Here is a 15,154-nt window from a genome sequence, read left to right on the forward strand (position 1 = left end):
GACAAGGCAAAGACATCAGAATTGATTTACAGACAGACAATGCTACTTGCTGTACCACAGTAGGACCTTCTGTTTAACATCTGTGCAAATTATACAAAGTAAAATGCTACAGAATGCTTCTGAACTACCAAAAACCTGTCAAAACACCTTAATTCCCTCATAGTTTAAGTGTACAAAAGGAGAAAAGCACATTCATCTATAAAGACAACAATTATTAATTACAGTATCAATGGCAAAACATTTGTGCATGAATCAATATAAAATACACTATTCACTATAGCATTTAAATGTATTTATATATTCACAAACTACATGTAAGTATTGTATGATATGTAGTATTTAATAAAAAATATATATATCCAGGACACAAGACTCACTTGCTATTTTCACTCACTGATTTGATAGCCATGAAAGTTAAATGGATCTGTATGTGAACAGAATTCAGCTCATGGTACAGTACTGCCATAACTGTATATGCTCTGGCATTTAGAGCTACATCAGCACTGTACACTCACTGATAAAGAAGTGGCAAACATGGTGCAGCAATGGTAGCTGCTTGCTATTTATTTGATCACCTTGAAAAAGTGAATTTAAGTTAGAGAAAAATAGTTGTTTCAGCAAGTTAACTATTGTCATGGCATTTTTTCTTAAACCACTTTATTTTTTTTTTCCTTTTTCCCTGTCAGGTAAGCAAGAAGCTGCTTGAAAACTTTCAAATGAAGATGAAGCAATTTTGTAAGTTTGGCTTCTATGACAAAAGCAATCTGCAACTGGAACAAGAGTGTGTAGTAGTTTTCAGTAAATTCAGGCAGAAAAACAAGGTTTTGATTTCTTTTGACAAGCAGAAACTGTAAAAGTCTGCCATCCACCATTGCTTCTGGTGCTTCTCTCCTCAATTTGGGAAGTCCATGAGCAGTGGACATATGTTGCATCAGTCAAATGCATTTCCAACAAGCCTGAAGCCACCCATCAGCAATCACTAAACAGAAAGTACGAATCAAAAGTTGAAACAGTAAGGTAAAATATAAAATATATGTGTATATTTTCTTATATATATCTATAGTATACACATTAAAGCTGATCTCTTAAACTCTAGTCTTAAGATGAAAGTATTTTTTGCTTTAATATGCAGACTTCTTTTATGTACTGCTGAGATCATATTCTCTCCTGCCAGCTGACAATCATCACTTGTTCATTTACTGGGGCATGCCCTGACTTCCAGTCAGATCTTCCCATTCTAAATGCAGGCTGTGTTAAGCAATCAATATCACAGTCGTGAGTAAAAGATGATGTTGTCTCTTACAGAGCTTCACGAATAACCACCACCACAAAACTCCCTGAAGCCATATGGCTGCATCTAGAAACCCAAACATGCAACACAAACTCAAACTGCTGATCTGACTGGGCTGGGGAAGCTTTAAAAATATGGGAGCACTGCTGCATTCTTGTGTTGTGCAGACACAGCCAGCGTGGAGGGATATGATAGGAAAAGGGCTTCTTTTCAAGTCTGACAATATTCAAGTGTCTTTTGCTCTTTCTCCTAAGAAGCAGGAGATTCTGGCTACTCAGAAGGACAAGATCCTCCAAAAAAAGGTCCTGGAGGGATGGAGGTTTTTGGGAACCTCAAGGGTTATTCCTGTAAAAAATCTGTTCATCTCTAAACAGAGTCAAGTGATACAAGTCATAGTCACAGTTGTCACTTCTTCCTGTGAAACTCAGCCACATCTGCCCTCCCACGGTCACGTTCAGGCATGGAATTTGGCTACACAAGACCAGCTGGCAGGAGCACCATCACTCCAAAACAACAGGAAAAAACAGCATTTTGCTGATCTTTCTATTTTCTTCTTCAAGCAGCCCTGAAGAAAACGGTGCAAAGTGCCATCATCACCCTGTGGAGAAGTGATCTCCAGGAAAACGCATTTTAGCAATCGAGTGAGTCCTTGGCTGCTCGACTGCCATCTGAAGACTCCAAATGACTAAATCTGATTAAGTTACAGAAGGTAACTTGGCAGGAATTCACTCTCTTGTTGAGAAGAAACACCAAGAAACAGTTCAGACAGAATCCATGCCTACTGGCAAAATAATTAAATGAGCCTGTGTTTGCTAAAGCCAGTTGCAGATGAAGATCAAATAAATTATGCATTGTTTAATAACCAGAATTGTAAAAACTCACCTGACTCTTGCAAGTATCTATATACCAGGAAGTTAACCTCATCACTGCTTATACTCATCTTTATTCCCAGTTAAACCATGAGGTCACAACAAAGGACACAACCCTGCAAATAAAAAAAAGTAGGTCAATTAAATATTTTTAGTACCTAATAGGTATTTCCCAACAAATGCTATATTTATAAAGTAAGTAGCTCCCTGGCAGCATAGACAATGGCTTTATTTTATAATGCAAATAAGTCTACTGGAGTCATTAAAAAGTCATTTGTCTCACCACAAAATAAAGGTCAGTAAATTAAATATTAACAAGCTGGATTCTCATATGATGCAAGTTGGTATGGACTGGGGAACTCTGCTGTTTAATACCAGTACTAAAAAAGGCCTCCTATCACAGGTTTTAAAAAATAATCAAGTTTCAGCCAATCTACATTACTGCTATGGAACACATTTTTTATAACTTGAGTCTCTCTCTGCCTGGTTAACAAAGACCAAAAACTTGGTTTCACACTGGCATCCAGGCAGGTTCTCACTTTTCCATTCTTATCTACTCCAATTCTCAGGTACTCCTGCTCTAGTGAAAAGGTGCAGAACAGTATGAGGTACATCACAGTGTCTGTTCAAACAAGCCCAGCTAATCCCACTAAAGATTAGAAAACATCTCAGCCATACCTTTTGGCTTTGCAAAAGGCATTCTTGACATTAGAAACAAATTTTAAACAGTTCATTTTAGTAACATTTCTCTAGGGTTTCAATCAGTGCTTCAAAAATATTGATGGGATATATATATTTACACACACACACAATTTTTTTCTTGATTTTAGTAATAGCAAATATTTAGAAAGACAAATCATGTATAAGGTTATATACATTTTTGATTGTAAACTTGGAAAATATGAGGCAGCAGCAGTCTAAGACATGAAGAGACAGAATACAGTATTTGTTCTAACTCAAAGTATCATTTTTGAGAACATTCTCATGATGTCTGAATGTTTGAAAACTCTGACCTTTCCAAGTAAACAAGTGAAAACATCAGCTTTCAGAACATGTTATGAAATAATGTCCACCTCCTGTTCCAATTATCTGTCCAGCACTTTCCATCAGCAAACCCTCCCAGGTTTTTACCCAGCTGACCACCCCCACTGCTTCTCCTACAGAACTGGAGTCTGAGAAGGCAAAGCGACTTTCCTACTGTTATTTGACAAAGTTTTATCTGGGATCTGATGTAAAAAAGTACTAGAGAATGACTTTTCCTACAACAGGGCTCCTGCCACATGGCTGCATGGACAGACCACTTGCCACTGCTGCTCCAGTAGGGAAGTGTTGAATACAAGACCCAATTAAACACCTCAAGAGTAGAGGCTAAAGGATGAACTTGGGTATGAAAATGAATTTATTTGCCTCAAACCACACATGGACATCCCCAAACCTGCCCCAGGCATGTGGTCGCCCAGCTCACAGCCATGCTGTGGGGCAGAAGGCTTTATTTTCTTAAGGAAAAAAACCCCAAAATTGCAGTTCTACTTAAATCCTTTTCATTTCTAAAGGAAAAAGCTGCCCCAAGACAATGACTTGCAGTAAGTGCAACATGACTGGTACAGGAAGGTGCATTGACACCAACCCTAGCTGACCTCTCCACAGCCCCAGCCACACCTGGGGTACAAGACATCCCTGCCAAGCTCCACTAAATACTTTGAGCACTTGTTTATTGAGCAGAATGTAAAATTAATGGCATTTTTAGCCATTTCATGCATTAGCAACCAATTCCACCATGTGCAGGACCAAACATGGATTTTATTTGGCTAAGTTTTGTTGCCATACACGGAGCAAATTATCTTTCTTTAAGACTGTTTATTACAGAAAAATGCTGTAGGAAGAGGAACAATATTTTCCTTCACAGGAGAAGGTAATTAACGTTAAAGAGCCTCATAAAGAAGGATTTTTTACATTATGTACACACACAAATGGCAGCGTTTGTTTCATGGGTCTGTCACTGAGTTTGAAAATCTTGCTGCATCACCAAAAACGATAGATCAAACCACAGAAATCTGATGAAAGTGCTATTTGTCACACAGAGAGGTCCTGAATTATTTATATAAAGAGGGCTCCCCCCTCAAAGCAGAACCGTGCAGGTGCCACATCAATTCACCTGTTATGTAGCTGGGTAGCTGAAGGAAAGAAAAAAAAAAACCAAACAACAACAATCCAGCATTTTGCTTGTCTGTCAAAAGTGTTGTGCACCCCACCCGAATCATGGAGGCTCATTTTTCCAAGGCTGATTCTGAGTGTTTTGCACAAGCAGCTCTGGTCCTGCCTGGCCATCGGGAGGTGGCACTGCAGCACCAGCTGTGGCACCCTGGCCACCAGAAAAACACAGAAACAGCCCCATAAACACCCCGATGTTTGCCTGATGAGGGGCTAGAAACTGGAAAGGGTGCAAAAGGCACCTGTGTTTTACCAAAATACAGCTTGGTGCAGGTTTTCAGCACCCATTTCCATTTTCTGGAAGGGCTTTTCTGTGTTTCTCCCACCCCAGGCCCCGCGGCTCGGGCAGAGCCTGGGGACAGTGTCCCAAGTGACACAAGGAATGTCAGAAGAACGAACAGCAAATCACCTTCCTTCCAACCCAAAGCAAAATGCCATGTTAGAGAAAATACAGTAGAAGAGGATACAATAATTATTTCCCTTTGACACACTCTGAATTAACACCAGGCTGCCAACTCTCACATTGTTGGTGACAATGGACCCATGCATGTACCCCACAACCTAACAAAATTACTTCATCAATGCTGGCTAATTCCCCCCAGATTCACTATTTCCACAAGCAATCAACTACTCATTTTGGACACTTTAATAGATATTAATATTGCTCTTCATTTTATATTCAGAAATTAAATCACTGAAGAGACACATAAAAATGAGACAAAAGTAAGAAGTTAACATATAACTCCTAGCAGTCTTAGATTTGTAGCCTAATTTGCATAGGGCCCATTAAAATATCTTAAGATATTTGCAGCTTTATCTCCCAAACCCATTCTAAAAATGCGATGAGATCCTTAAGGCCCTTTTTTTTTCCTTGCCCTTAGAAACACTTCAGGTCTTCCTCAAAACATTCTGAGGAATTACATGGTAAAGTATGATGCACCCACACTGCTGTTTTAGAGCCAATTATGCTTTTAAAGGAAATCTCTCCCACTTGCCTCTACTTTTGTTTTGCACCCTGGAGCAGGCACAGCGCATGTGAAGCTGATTTCTCACTGCTAAAACCAGGATTAAATAAATAAATAAAATATCCCATGACAGGTAAAAAAAGGATGGGCATGAGAGCTTATGAATGATGCTCAAATTGCTCATGGGACCACACCAGGATCAATATTCCCTGCTCAAAAGAAAGTCCATTTCAGCAGGCATCTTCCCAAGTTTTATTTCCTTTCCCAGAGGATGGGCCTGTAGTTTGTAACACCACTGCTCAGTTAGAATCACCACAACATGCAGATATCCCAGGTAATTTTTAAGACTGCTATAGAAAGTCTCTAAAGTCCCAAAATTTATCAGGCATAACACACATCAGCCATAAAAACCAACTGTCTATAGAGATGGCAGCCTTGAGATTTACTCAGTAACAGGTCAGGAGCAGACAGGACACACACCTGTGCTTCAGACAAACTGACCCACTCATTCCATGCCAGGAATCACACAAAAATTCATTTGGAAGCTACTTTTTTCAATGGAAATGAGGGTTCTATCCCAGAGACAACCCCAGCTCTGGCTTTGCTCCCAACTGGCAGAAGTGTGTCTGTGGTTCTGTGCCTGTCCCAGGGCAGACAGGACAAGTCTCACCCCAGCACCTCCGTCCCTTGAGGACCATTCACACACTTCATACCTGGGGCAAAATCTACAACTAAAATCCATTTAAAAGGAGACTGAATTCCTCTCTCACCAACACCAGGTCTAATCAGTGCCCAACAGTGCAAACCTGGCTGTGCTTCTGACAAATCATTATTCCACTCCACATGTTTGCGCTAGCTTTGTACTCCTTGTCCAGGTTCATGCCAAATGCCGGAGAACAGATGCCACCCGATATGGCTCCTGGCCTAATAGGTTTTTCAGGTTGTTTAGGGGTTTTTTTGAGACAAACCTGAACTGGCAGAGAAAGTTTATACATCAGATTATTACTGCGTTATCTCTTAATCACCATTTGATAATGTATACTGGAGTTACACTACAATTAGAGTTATTGTATCATCAAATAACAGCCTAAGAAAATGATATTTCTGCAGTTGTAGCTGGGCTCCAACACATTCCCAATAGGTAGGATAAGAGGAAAACCTGACAGGGTGCTGTGAATAATAATTCCCCAAAACCATACCAATCATTATTTTGATACCAGATATGAGATGTTAAAGGGAGCAGCTAATGCTCTGGGTAGCTCTGAAGAATGCCTAATGTTCAGACATAAACAGACTGCTGCATTTATCCATGGAAAACAGAAGTCTGGCTACAGAAACACTAAAACCCCTACAACAGAAATATTTCCATTAGAGCTTTTATTTTTTCCTCTTTTGCAAGAAATCCAGACAAGTATTTTGTTAACATATGTGCACAAAGACATTTTATCAATTGCTGCTTAAGAGTATTTCTTGGTTTTAATGGCCATGATGATTAAAATAAAAAGAGCAAAAGGTGCTGTTTCAATCCAGCCACTCAGACCAAATTCCTGGATGTGTGAGGTTTCAGAAGGATTTCTTTCAGATACCAAAGCCACCACAGGTTACAGGACTGGAGATTTAAACCACAAAACACTGTTCCTTGTGGCTGCTGTTCCACTAAAGCTTTGTCCAAAGAGAAAGCTTTAGTAGAGACATGGTGGGTCCATTCTCAATGGCTGAGGAAATTCCTAAGTTTACATCCACAGAAGAGTTCTGCATAGCCCTTTAGAAATGCTTTATAAAGGAAAACTCATAAAATTAATTAGTGGTTCCTTTATATCAAGCATGCAGTCTACGACTCGTGTTGTACATCCTTCTGTGTAAGTATTCATTAGATACCAATTTCAATCAAAATGAACATTTTGTGACACTGTAAAAAGAAAAAAAAAGGTTGACTTTTCTTCCAAGTGTGCCAACTACTTGCTCTAAACACTCCTATTTGCTCTTTTACATCTTCACTCGAGTCATGCCAGCCAATATTGTATTGGGCACAGTTCAACTGAACCCTCAGTAAAGTTTTCCTACTATCTGATCTGCAGTTCAGAATTCTAACATTCTGAATGAAAAGAAAAATATTTTTTCAAGTTAAATGCCCAAGTGTTTTCTGTAATATCTCAAAATAGTGCTCTCATTTTCGGAATTTTTTTTGGTGCCTTTAAACTGCTATTAGCTAAATGCCCTTTTGTTTAAGATTTAATAATATGTCAGATGTGCACTTGCACAAAAATTATCTGTAATTCTATCTTATCAACCTTTTACTGATTTCTCATCTCAGGCTTTGCTAGTTTTCCTTCCAGTAATTTAAACCAAGAGATGCTTCTCATGTTCATTGTTTAACTCCATCACTTTGCTTTTAACCTCAGGAATATAGCTTAATTCCTGAACACTAAAAAAAAAAAACTTTTCCTTTCCTCATCTGAATTGCCTTCCTTAGCTCAGGCGATAAATATTTGTATTCTGTACTTCAGCTTTAGTGACCTAATTTATGGCAACAGTCTCTGCCTTTCCATGCCAATTTGAGAGTATGAAGAATACAAGATGACAAAGCCAGTCTGAAATCTTCTGAAGAAAAAGAATTACAACCCTGAAAGGGAAGAGAAGGAAAAAAATGAAAATCAAACAAAACCCATAACAAAACACAAAATCACCCAGAACCTTGGCTAAAAGTAAGTTACTGTCTACTTATCTGAAAAATGCAGCCCAGTCCTGAGTACAGTTACAAAATATGCTGCAGATGAAGCCCATTTGTTGATTTTGCCTAGAGCAAAGTAGTATTTAATTACTGAACTCCAAATCTCCTCCCCCAAGTCCCATGCTGTGTGACCCGGGAGCTGGAATTCCGGATGTGACAGCACAGACACAAGCAGCAGCATATCCAGTATTGTGTTTCCACAGCTATGGCTACAGAGCTGCAAACTTCTGGGCTTTCTGGAGTTGAAAATACACCTTTTTGGACAGCTATAGGGCATCTTAGAGTGATTCTTGGCAGCCACATTTTGAAAATCCCTAGGCTGACCAAAGATGCAGGGATATTTCTGGTATTGACACTTCATTCAACACTTTACATTCTTAAAACCTTTTTTATTCTCATTATTACAATGCAACACCAGAAGAAATTATGTTTGGGGAAGATTCTCCTTATTTCCTCTATCAGAATAATAAAGACATATTGTTTATTAGTATTTTAAAGACTTTTCAAAGCTCTGGGTAACAATGAAAGTAGACACAGATGGACTAAAGGATCTCCAGAGGTCCCTTCCAATGCCAATCATTCTGTGATTCTGTGACATCTCTTTAAAGGCACAACTCTCCTGCATGACAATTACAACCTTGCTGAAATGCAGCTAGTCCTGATACATCCTTCTGCAGATGCAAATATGTTCCTTTATAACTTAAAAGCCAAACTTAGCTGCTCAGAACATGCAGTAAAACCTCCAGCAGTAAGTCCTGCTTATGAAATAATTTTTGATTATTTCATGAAAGCCATCCATCCCTGACTCCCCACAAGATCCCAAGCCCAAACATCTTGTTTAGTGAAGGATTTTTAATCACAGAGCTCAGGCTCCCTGATGGAGACAAACTGGGATTAAGTGAAAACTGTCCAGACATAGTTGTTTAAAGATTAAACCACCACCCTCTCAGTACTTGAATAATCATCAGAACACACCAGGAAATATAGCTAAACATTCAGGAAATATAGCTAAACATTATGAAATGCTCCTGGATCAATTGTCTAATCCAGACCAAAGGCATTTTTAGAAAGGAAGAACTGTGGGTTGACCTTCAGGGTTAGACTGTCCTACACACACACACGAGTTGGACAGATGATTATGGCAGCAAAACTGGAAATGTGGCATTTGTAAAACTGATTAGAAAGTGATTGGTCCTGACTGATGAGCAGAATTAGCAGAATCACCTGAGGGAGCACTGGTGTAGGTTTGGCCAGCATGGATTACTTCAAGATGACCTGCAAGGTCCAAATTCCAGGCTCTGTGCACTAAATATATCTCTGTAATGGAGAGGGAAGCACCACACAAATGCTTGGCATTCCTCCAGGGAGAGACATCTGTCCCTCTGTCCCTCAAAAAGGGAAAATCACCTTATTAGAGGGGCATCTCAGGAACAGTGGTTACATCAAACAAGCCCGGCAGCTTCCATTCTTAGCCCATTAGAAGGATGTCCCTTGAAACAGCTACAGTCCTTCAGGAATACCTAATTCCAATAAAGACAGACTTCTGCAATCAAACTTTTAGACCCTGTCTCAAGAAGGCTTTGTGAAATTGTTCAATGGCTTTACTAAGTGCTAAAATAGCTGCCTGCTAATGCTGCCTGGATCTAGACACAGAACAGCTGCTGGAATCAGGTCCAAGAAAGGTGAAAACTGGAAAAAGCCTTTTCTGCAACGTTGTTTAAAATCCTCTATATGCCTTTTTGGCGTGCACCTGGTTTTAAGCATGCAACTATACGGCTGCTGATCTCCTGTGCCGCATTAAAGCCTTTGCAAGAAATTAATTATGGATGAATGTGGGAGCACGCCCATTAAACCTCGCTTGGATCAAACTGTGTAAAAAATTCTGAGAAAATAACAGATTGAGAAGAACCCTTGAGTCAGTCAAAATGAGCCCCATGAAGGGTTTCTGCGGAGACTAAGGAGGGGAGGGGCAAGGTCCAAAAGTGATTTTCTATTTGTGAACACCACCACGGAAAATAAACACAACTCCTGTGGTTCAATCTTTTTGATCAAGAACCTGTAGAAATTAACAGCTGAACGGGGTTAAAAATCTCCATACCGTGCTAAGTTTCTGCTCTCACTTGATTTATTCTCATTTTCACTGCTAGGAAACCCACTAAATAACATGTCCTGTAAGTCTGATCAGGAACATTCAATTTTTTCCAATATGTTCTTCCTGATGTTCCCACAATAGATCATTCAGGGCTCTAAGGGACTGTGTCAATTGAATTGAATGATGTGGTCGCCTGCTGGTACATAAATGCAAAAGCAAAGCTGAGGGGGTTTATTTTCAAAACAGGAGACATTGATCCTGTGACAATGTTCCATTATCATGACTTTATTTCTATTAGAGACAGTGATTACATCTACATCAATTGCTTGAGCTGATGGATACTGGTCCACTAACAGCGACACAGTTTTTCACTAGGCTGCTGCTGGCTTACAAAACAAGACTCATTCTCCAACTAATGCCACTTATTTCTCCATGGAAAACTGCTGCAGTCTGGGCAGACTTTTGTAATTAGTCAGTTCTCAGCTGTCTGTGGTTTTTTGGGGGAGTTTTGTGTGTTCTGTAAATCTTACTGTGGAATGGTGATTAGTGATTGTATAGCCTGGCATGGATCCTATTTGTTATGATTAAAATATTTACATTGCTACCTGCTGGTAATAAAACAGCAGATGTAGCTCCCAGAAGCAGCTGTGGGAAGGTATTTCTGCACTCCTACAACAGCAGCCCTATCTTGACTGGGGTTTTTCCATATGGGCTCCTCTTCCCTTTTCACACAGTGTCACCCTTTTGCAGCTTCTGCCCACTGCCCTTGCTATCTGTCCCCAGCTGGTGATCCATCTTCCAGCTTTCATCTCTTCATCTGACATCCGATCTCAAGCCTGTGGCCACACATTTGCCCTGGTTTTCACCTCCTCACCATGCACTGCCCACACATACTCTGCACTCCCTAAGCCCATCTCTCCAGAGCATTCATCTGTGCCTCCTTCAATCACTCCTTTTTCTATGTCCTTCTTTCATTACTATTCCATTACAACACAAGTTGTTAACGTTTTGCACAAATAAATTCTGTTGGTTGAAAAAAAAAATCAGTTCATAATCAACAGCAGTGTTTTCTAGTCCAAGTAAACCCTGTTCATTTTATTTGTCCTTGTTTGTTTAGCCTGGTGCCCTGAGTCATGTCCTGAGCAGCCTGCAGGAGAAAGGCCATTGTCTGACGCACTTCAGTGTATTTACCAGCATGGGTTCCCTCACTCCTGATAAGGAAGTTTTTTAATGTTGCCATAACAACAAGAATTCGAGGTGATTCAGTGACACCTGCACAGAGTAACCAAGCACTGCTCTGAGCTCTCAGTACCTGAACAGGTGCAGAAACTGGGACCAGAGCAAGTCTGCAGAGCCAACGAGCACCTCCTCTCTGCCCCAAGCTGCTGCCTACAGCTCAGCACAGCGTGTTAGCTGAGCACCTCCCTGCTCAAGTCAGTGCCAGCCTCCACATCTAGAATTTTTGCACCACCAGCAGCAAAATAATAAGACTCCAAATTGTGCTCTGTGGTGTGACTGGGGACTTGCAAGGCTGAGCCTGCAGAGATCCAAGCAGCCCTTGCCCAGCAGTTCTGAGAGCACTGAATTCTGCTCCAGTTTGGAATCCAAGTTTGGAAACACTCATTGGTGGCCACTTCTGCCTGATGGTGCTGGAATAGGCTTTTTTTTCCAAAACATTGTATTTTTGGGTTTTATTAAGGTTGATATCATTACTTGGGTAACTACATTACATTTCTGCAGGTCTTTGGGGACTGGTTCCTCTTCCCTGGTGAACAACCAAATTAAAACTGAAAGCCCAGCATGCATCAGTCTGGGCACAGACTCGTGAACACAACCTTTCCCAGCAAAGGATCCACTCTCTCATTTACCCTGCCTCTCAGGTCTGACCCTGAACACGCCCATCTCAGCTTTTTAAGCACCTACAAAGTTATTTGCAAGTGTAGGTATTATTTTCAGTGTAAAAAGTTGACAGAACTACTCCATAAATAATACTGACCATTTAAATAGAGTAGAAGCATTTCCTGGAGTGGAAGGATGCTCTGTGTGTGTGAGCATCTTTCCTGATCCCTACATTATTTTAGAAAACATCAGGGATTATCAGGCACAGTACAGCTTCAGCAGTGTTGAGGATATAAACATATGAAATAGAGAGAGGCAGTAACGAGGTGCTCAGTGCACAGAACAGGTCTTGAAGAGGCTTTGATCCATTCTAAACGCAAATAAACCCAGCTTATTTCCCCATAGTTAAGCCTAGGCTTTTATGCCTTTCCCATGAGAAAAGAAGTTTTGGAATTATGTACTCTGGCAGAATCTAATTTGGGAATAAATAATTTTTCTGAAATTCCTTTGTGATGCATAAAAGCTGCCAATTCTTTTCCTGAGGCAGATGTCTTGTTGAACAGTAACTGCTTTGAGTTCCAGGTTTCTGAAAAATTAAGGATGAAACACAAAACCCCTGTGAGGGATACCATAATGGGGTGAAAAAGGAAAAAAAAATCCAACCTAACTGCCCCACAGGACATAGAGAAGATCCTTCAGTTACAATTTATTGAAATTTCAAGTTGAGAAAATATGAACTGTTAACAAGGAAAGATAATTTCCAGCTTTAGTGGCCATTAATCACAGAATCAGCTCAAGAGCAACTGCATCAGAACCTGCTACTTACTGCAGTGGAGGCCAGATTTCTTAATCTATTTTTACATTTGGGATGAAGAAAAAGAATAGGGTGCCCTTTGGACAGGGAAAACAATTAATTAGTTTTAGTAACAATGCTGGGGTTTGTGGTGGATTCTTTTAAGAAAAAAACCTTGAATACCTCTGACTTCCTAGGACAAGGTCAGTATTACTCATGAGTTGTGGATTAATGACAAACAGGTAGATTGGTACTTGTGAACATTAATAGCAGAAATGCACTACACTTCAAACAAGCTTTTCTCCATTTACCCAGATATTAAACATGCCAAAAATCTAATGCAGTTGGCCAGCAGAATTTGGTATCAAAAATATAGGCTAACCTTCATCATATTTAGTATTCAAACTTTTCCACAGCCATGAAACAGATCCTAAAGGCTGGAATAAATTAAATGTAAAATGACACGTTCTTCTAGCCCCAATATGTTCACCTCGAGAGATTTAAAGATGTGTAACTCACAACTGACTGCAGCATTATGCATGAATGGAGTTCTAAAGAAAGCTTAAGAAAGTTTACCCTCAGATTAAAAACTCAACTCTTTGCTTTGCCCAAGCAGTTTCACATCCACCTCTGTTCACTAAAGCAGCCCAAAATGAGCCTGTGGGAATCTGCAGGTAAATAACCATTATGAGAGCCGGATCTTGAAAAAAGTGGAAACTCCCCCCACTTTTTGCCAAACCAAAGTCCTAGATAACGTGTTTCTGCAACTGGTCACATGAATGCAAAACCAGAACACACGTGAATCTCCAAGAGCCATGTCTACTCCCATTCTCCTGCACTATCCCTGCCCTACTGGTTGCTGATCTGCAAAAAAAGCCTCCTTTCCTCATACACCATCTTATTCTTAAATAAAACCAAACACAACACCAGTATGAAAAGGTGCAAACCACAGCTCTGAGCCTTTAAGAAGCCATCTTAGAACTACAGCACATTTTTGTTCAGGAATAATCAAACTGTGGTGTCTGAGGACAAATGACAGAAATCAGTTACCAGTGTAAACAACATCAGGTGCACAAGGGCAGTACAAAACCATCTTCACCTAGGGTTTTTTTTCAATAATTCAAAACCAATTAGCAGGGAAAAAAATATTAAATCAGATGTTCCTCATTTAAAAAAAATATGTACTAATTAAAACAAATTTAACACTTACAAATTTATTTCAGAAAAAGGGCCTGTGAAGTGGATCAGAAACCAACTGTATTCACTTTGGTACCTCAAGATTTAATTTCAGGTGAACTTTGAAGTTAGGCAGCTAAATTTTCCAGAAGCACCTAGATCACTTAGATGCCATATTGGAATTATTTCTAAAGAAGAAGAGGATGCAAAGTTCTTGCCTTTTGTGGCTACGTCCTACCAAGACCCATCTCTCAAAAGCCATGAAAGAAATTAAGAAACAAACTCTGTCTGACAAACATTATTTTTGGTATTCAAAGAGACAGAGCTCTTCTTATTTGTTAAACTTAAATCAAATATTAGGGAAGGAATACCCATGATCTCAGCCCTGCTACAGACACTGGGCATGGCCACTGAGAACACGAGTGACTGCAGCTGCAGACAGCCCTGATTCAGTGTCCTAGGCAGTGACACAGCATCATCACTCTACTCATCCTATTTTCCACCTGCAACCGAAAATATCAGGAATGTGAGACCAATATAGAAATTCCCATTTCTTTTTTCACTGCTCTGTATGTCAATCTGCAATAGTGGTGTGATTTATCATGAAGTAATAGAGGAAAAAAGCAACAGCAACATCTCAGAGCTGCTGAGGCAGGAGGGAGGGAGGGAGGAGTGTGTTCCTGAGACAGCCTGGAAAAGTGGCCAGACGTGGGGTAGGGGCCACAGGGGTCAGTCATTGGGGCAGAGTGGTGCTTTACTTTTACAAAATGACAGACTGGGCATTATTCCTGGGTCACCATTCTGTCCTCATGGTCCCTTCAGGGCCCAGGAGGCAGTGAGGTGACAACCAAGGGACGGGAGGGGCAGTGCAGCGACCCTCGGTCCAGTCCCACTGTGGGCACACAGGCAGCTCTGACAAACACACCTCAGCCCCAGGAACTCTGCAACAAGGGACAGATTGTTTTCCAAGCCTGCAAGCATCTCTTCCCTTAATTTATACAATTTTCAGTTTCTGCTAAAGGAATCACCCTCAATACACACATTCCATCTCTGCATCCCTACGTCCTACTCTGTACCATACCTCAAATCTGACTGTGGGGCTTTTCATGAGCAAAACCTGTACTATCTAGGTACTAGTGCTCTGTATTTTGGCAGAGACATCTCCATCTATATTAGCTATACCCAAA

General features: G+C 40.3%; 1 protein-coding gene across 5 annotated transcripts in view; it reads right to left on the reverse strand.

The window, feature by feature from the left end:
• Positions 1–15,154, reverse strand: part of TBL1XR1 (transducin beta like 1 X-linked receptor 1) — a 108,346-nt gene that overhangs the window by 19,965 nt on the left and 73,227 nt on the right. For all 5 annotated transcript variants that reach the window (XM_030954556.1, XM_030954555.1, XM_030954553.1 and 2 more), the window contains one exon: positions 2,174–2,276. In XM_030954556.1, the coding sequence (XP_030810416.1) occupies positions 2,174–2,231 (58 nt within the window). In that variant the 5' untranslated portion in view covers positions 2,232–2,276. The remainder of the gene's footprint in view (positions 1–2,173; positions 2,277–15,154) is intronic.

Source organism: Camarhynchus parvulus, chromosome 9 (assembly GCF_901933205.1).
Source record: "Camarhynchus parvulus chromosome 9, STF_HiC, whole genome shotgun sequence".
NCBI lineage: Eukaryota > Metazoa > Chordata > Aves > Passeriformes > Thraupidae > Camarhynchus > Camarhynchus parvulus.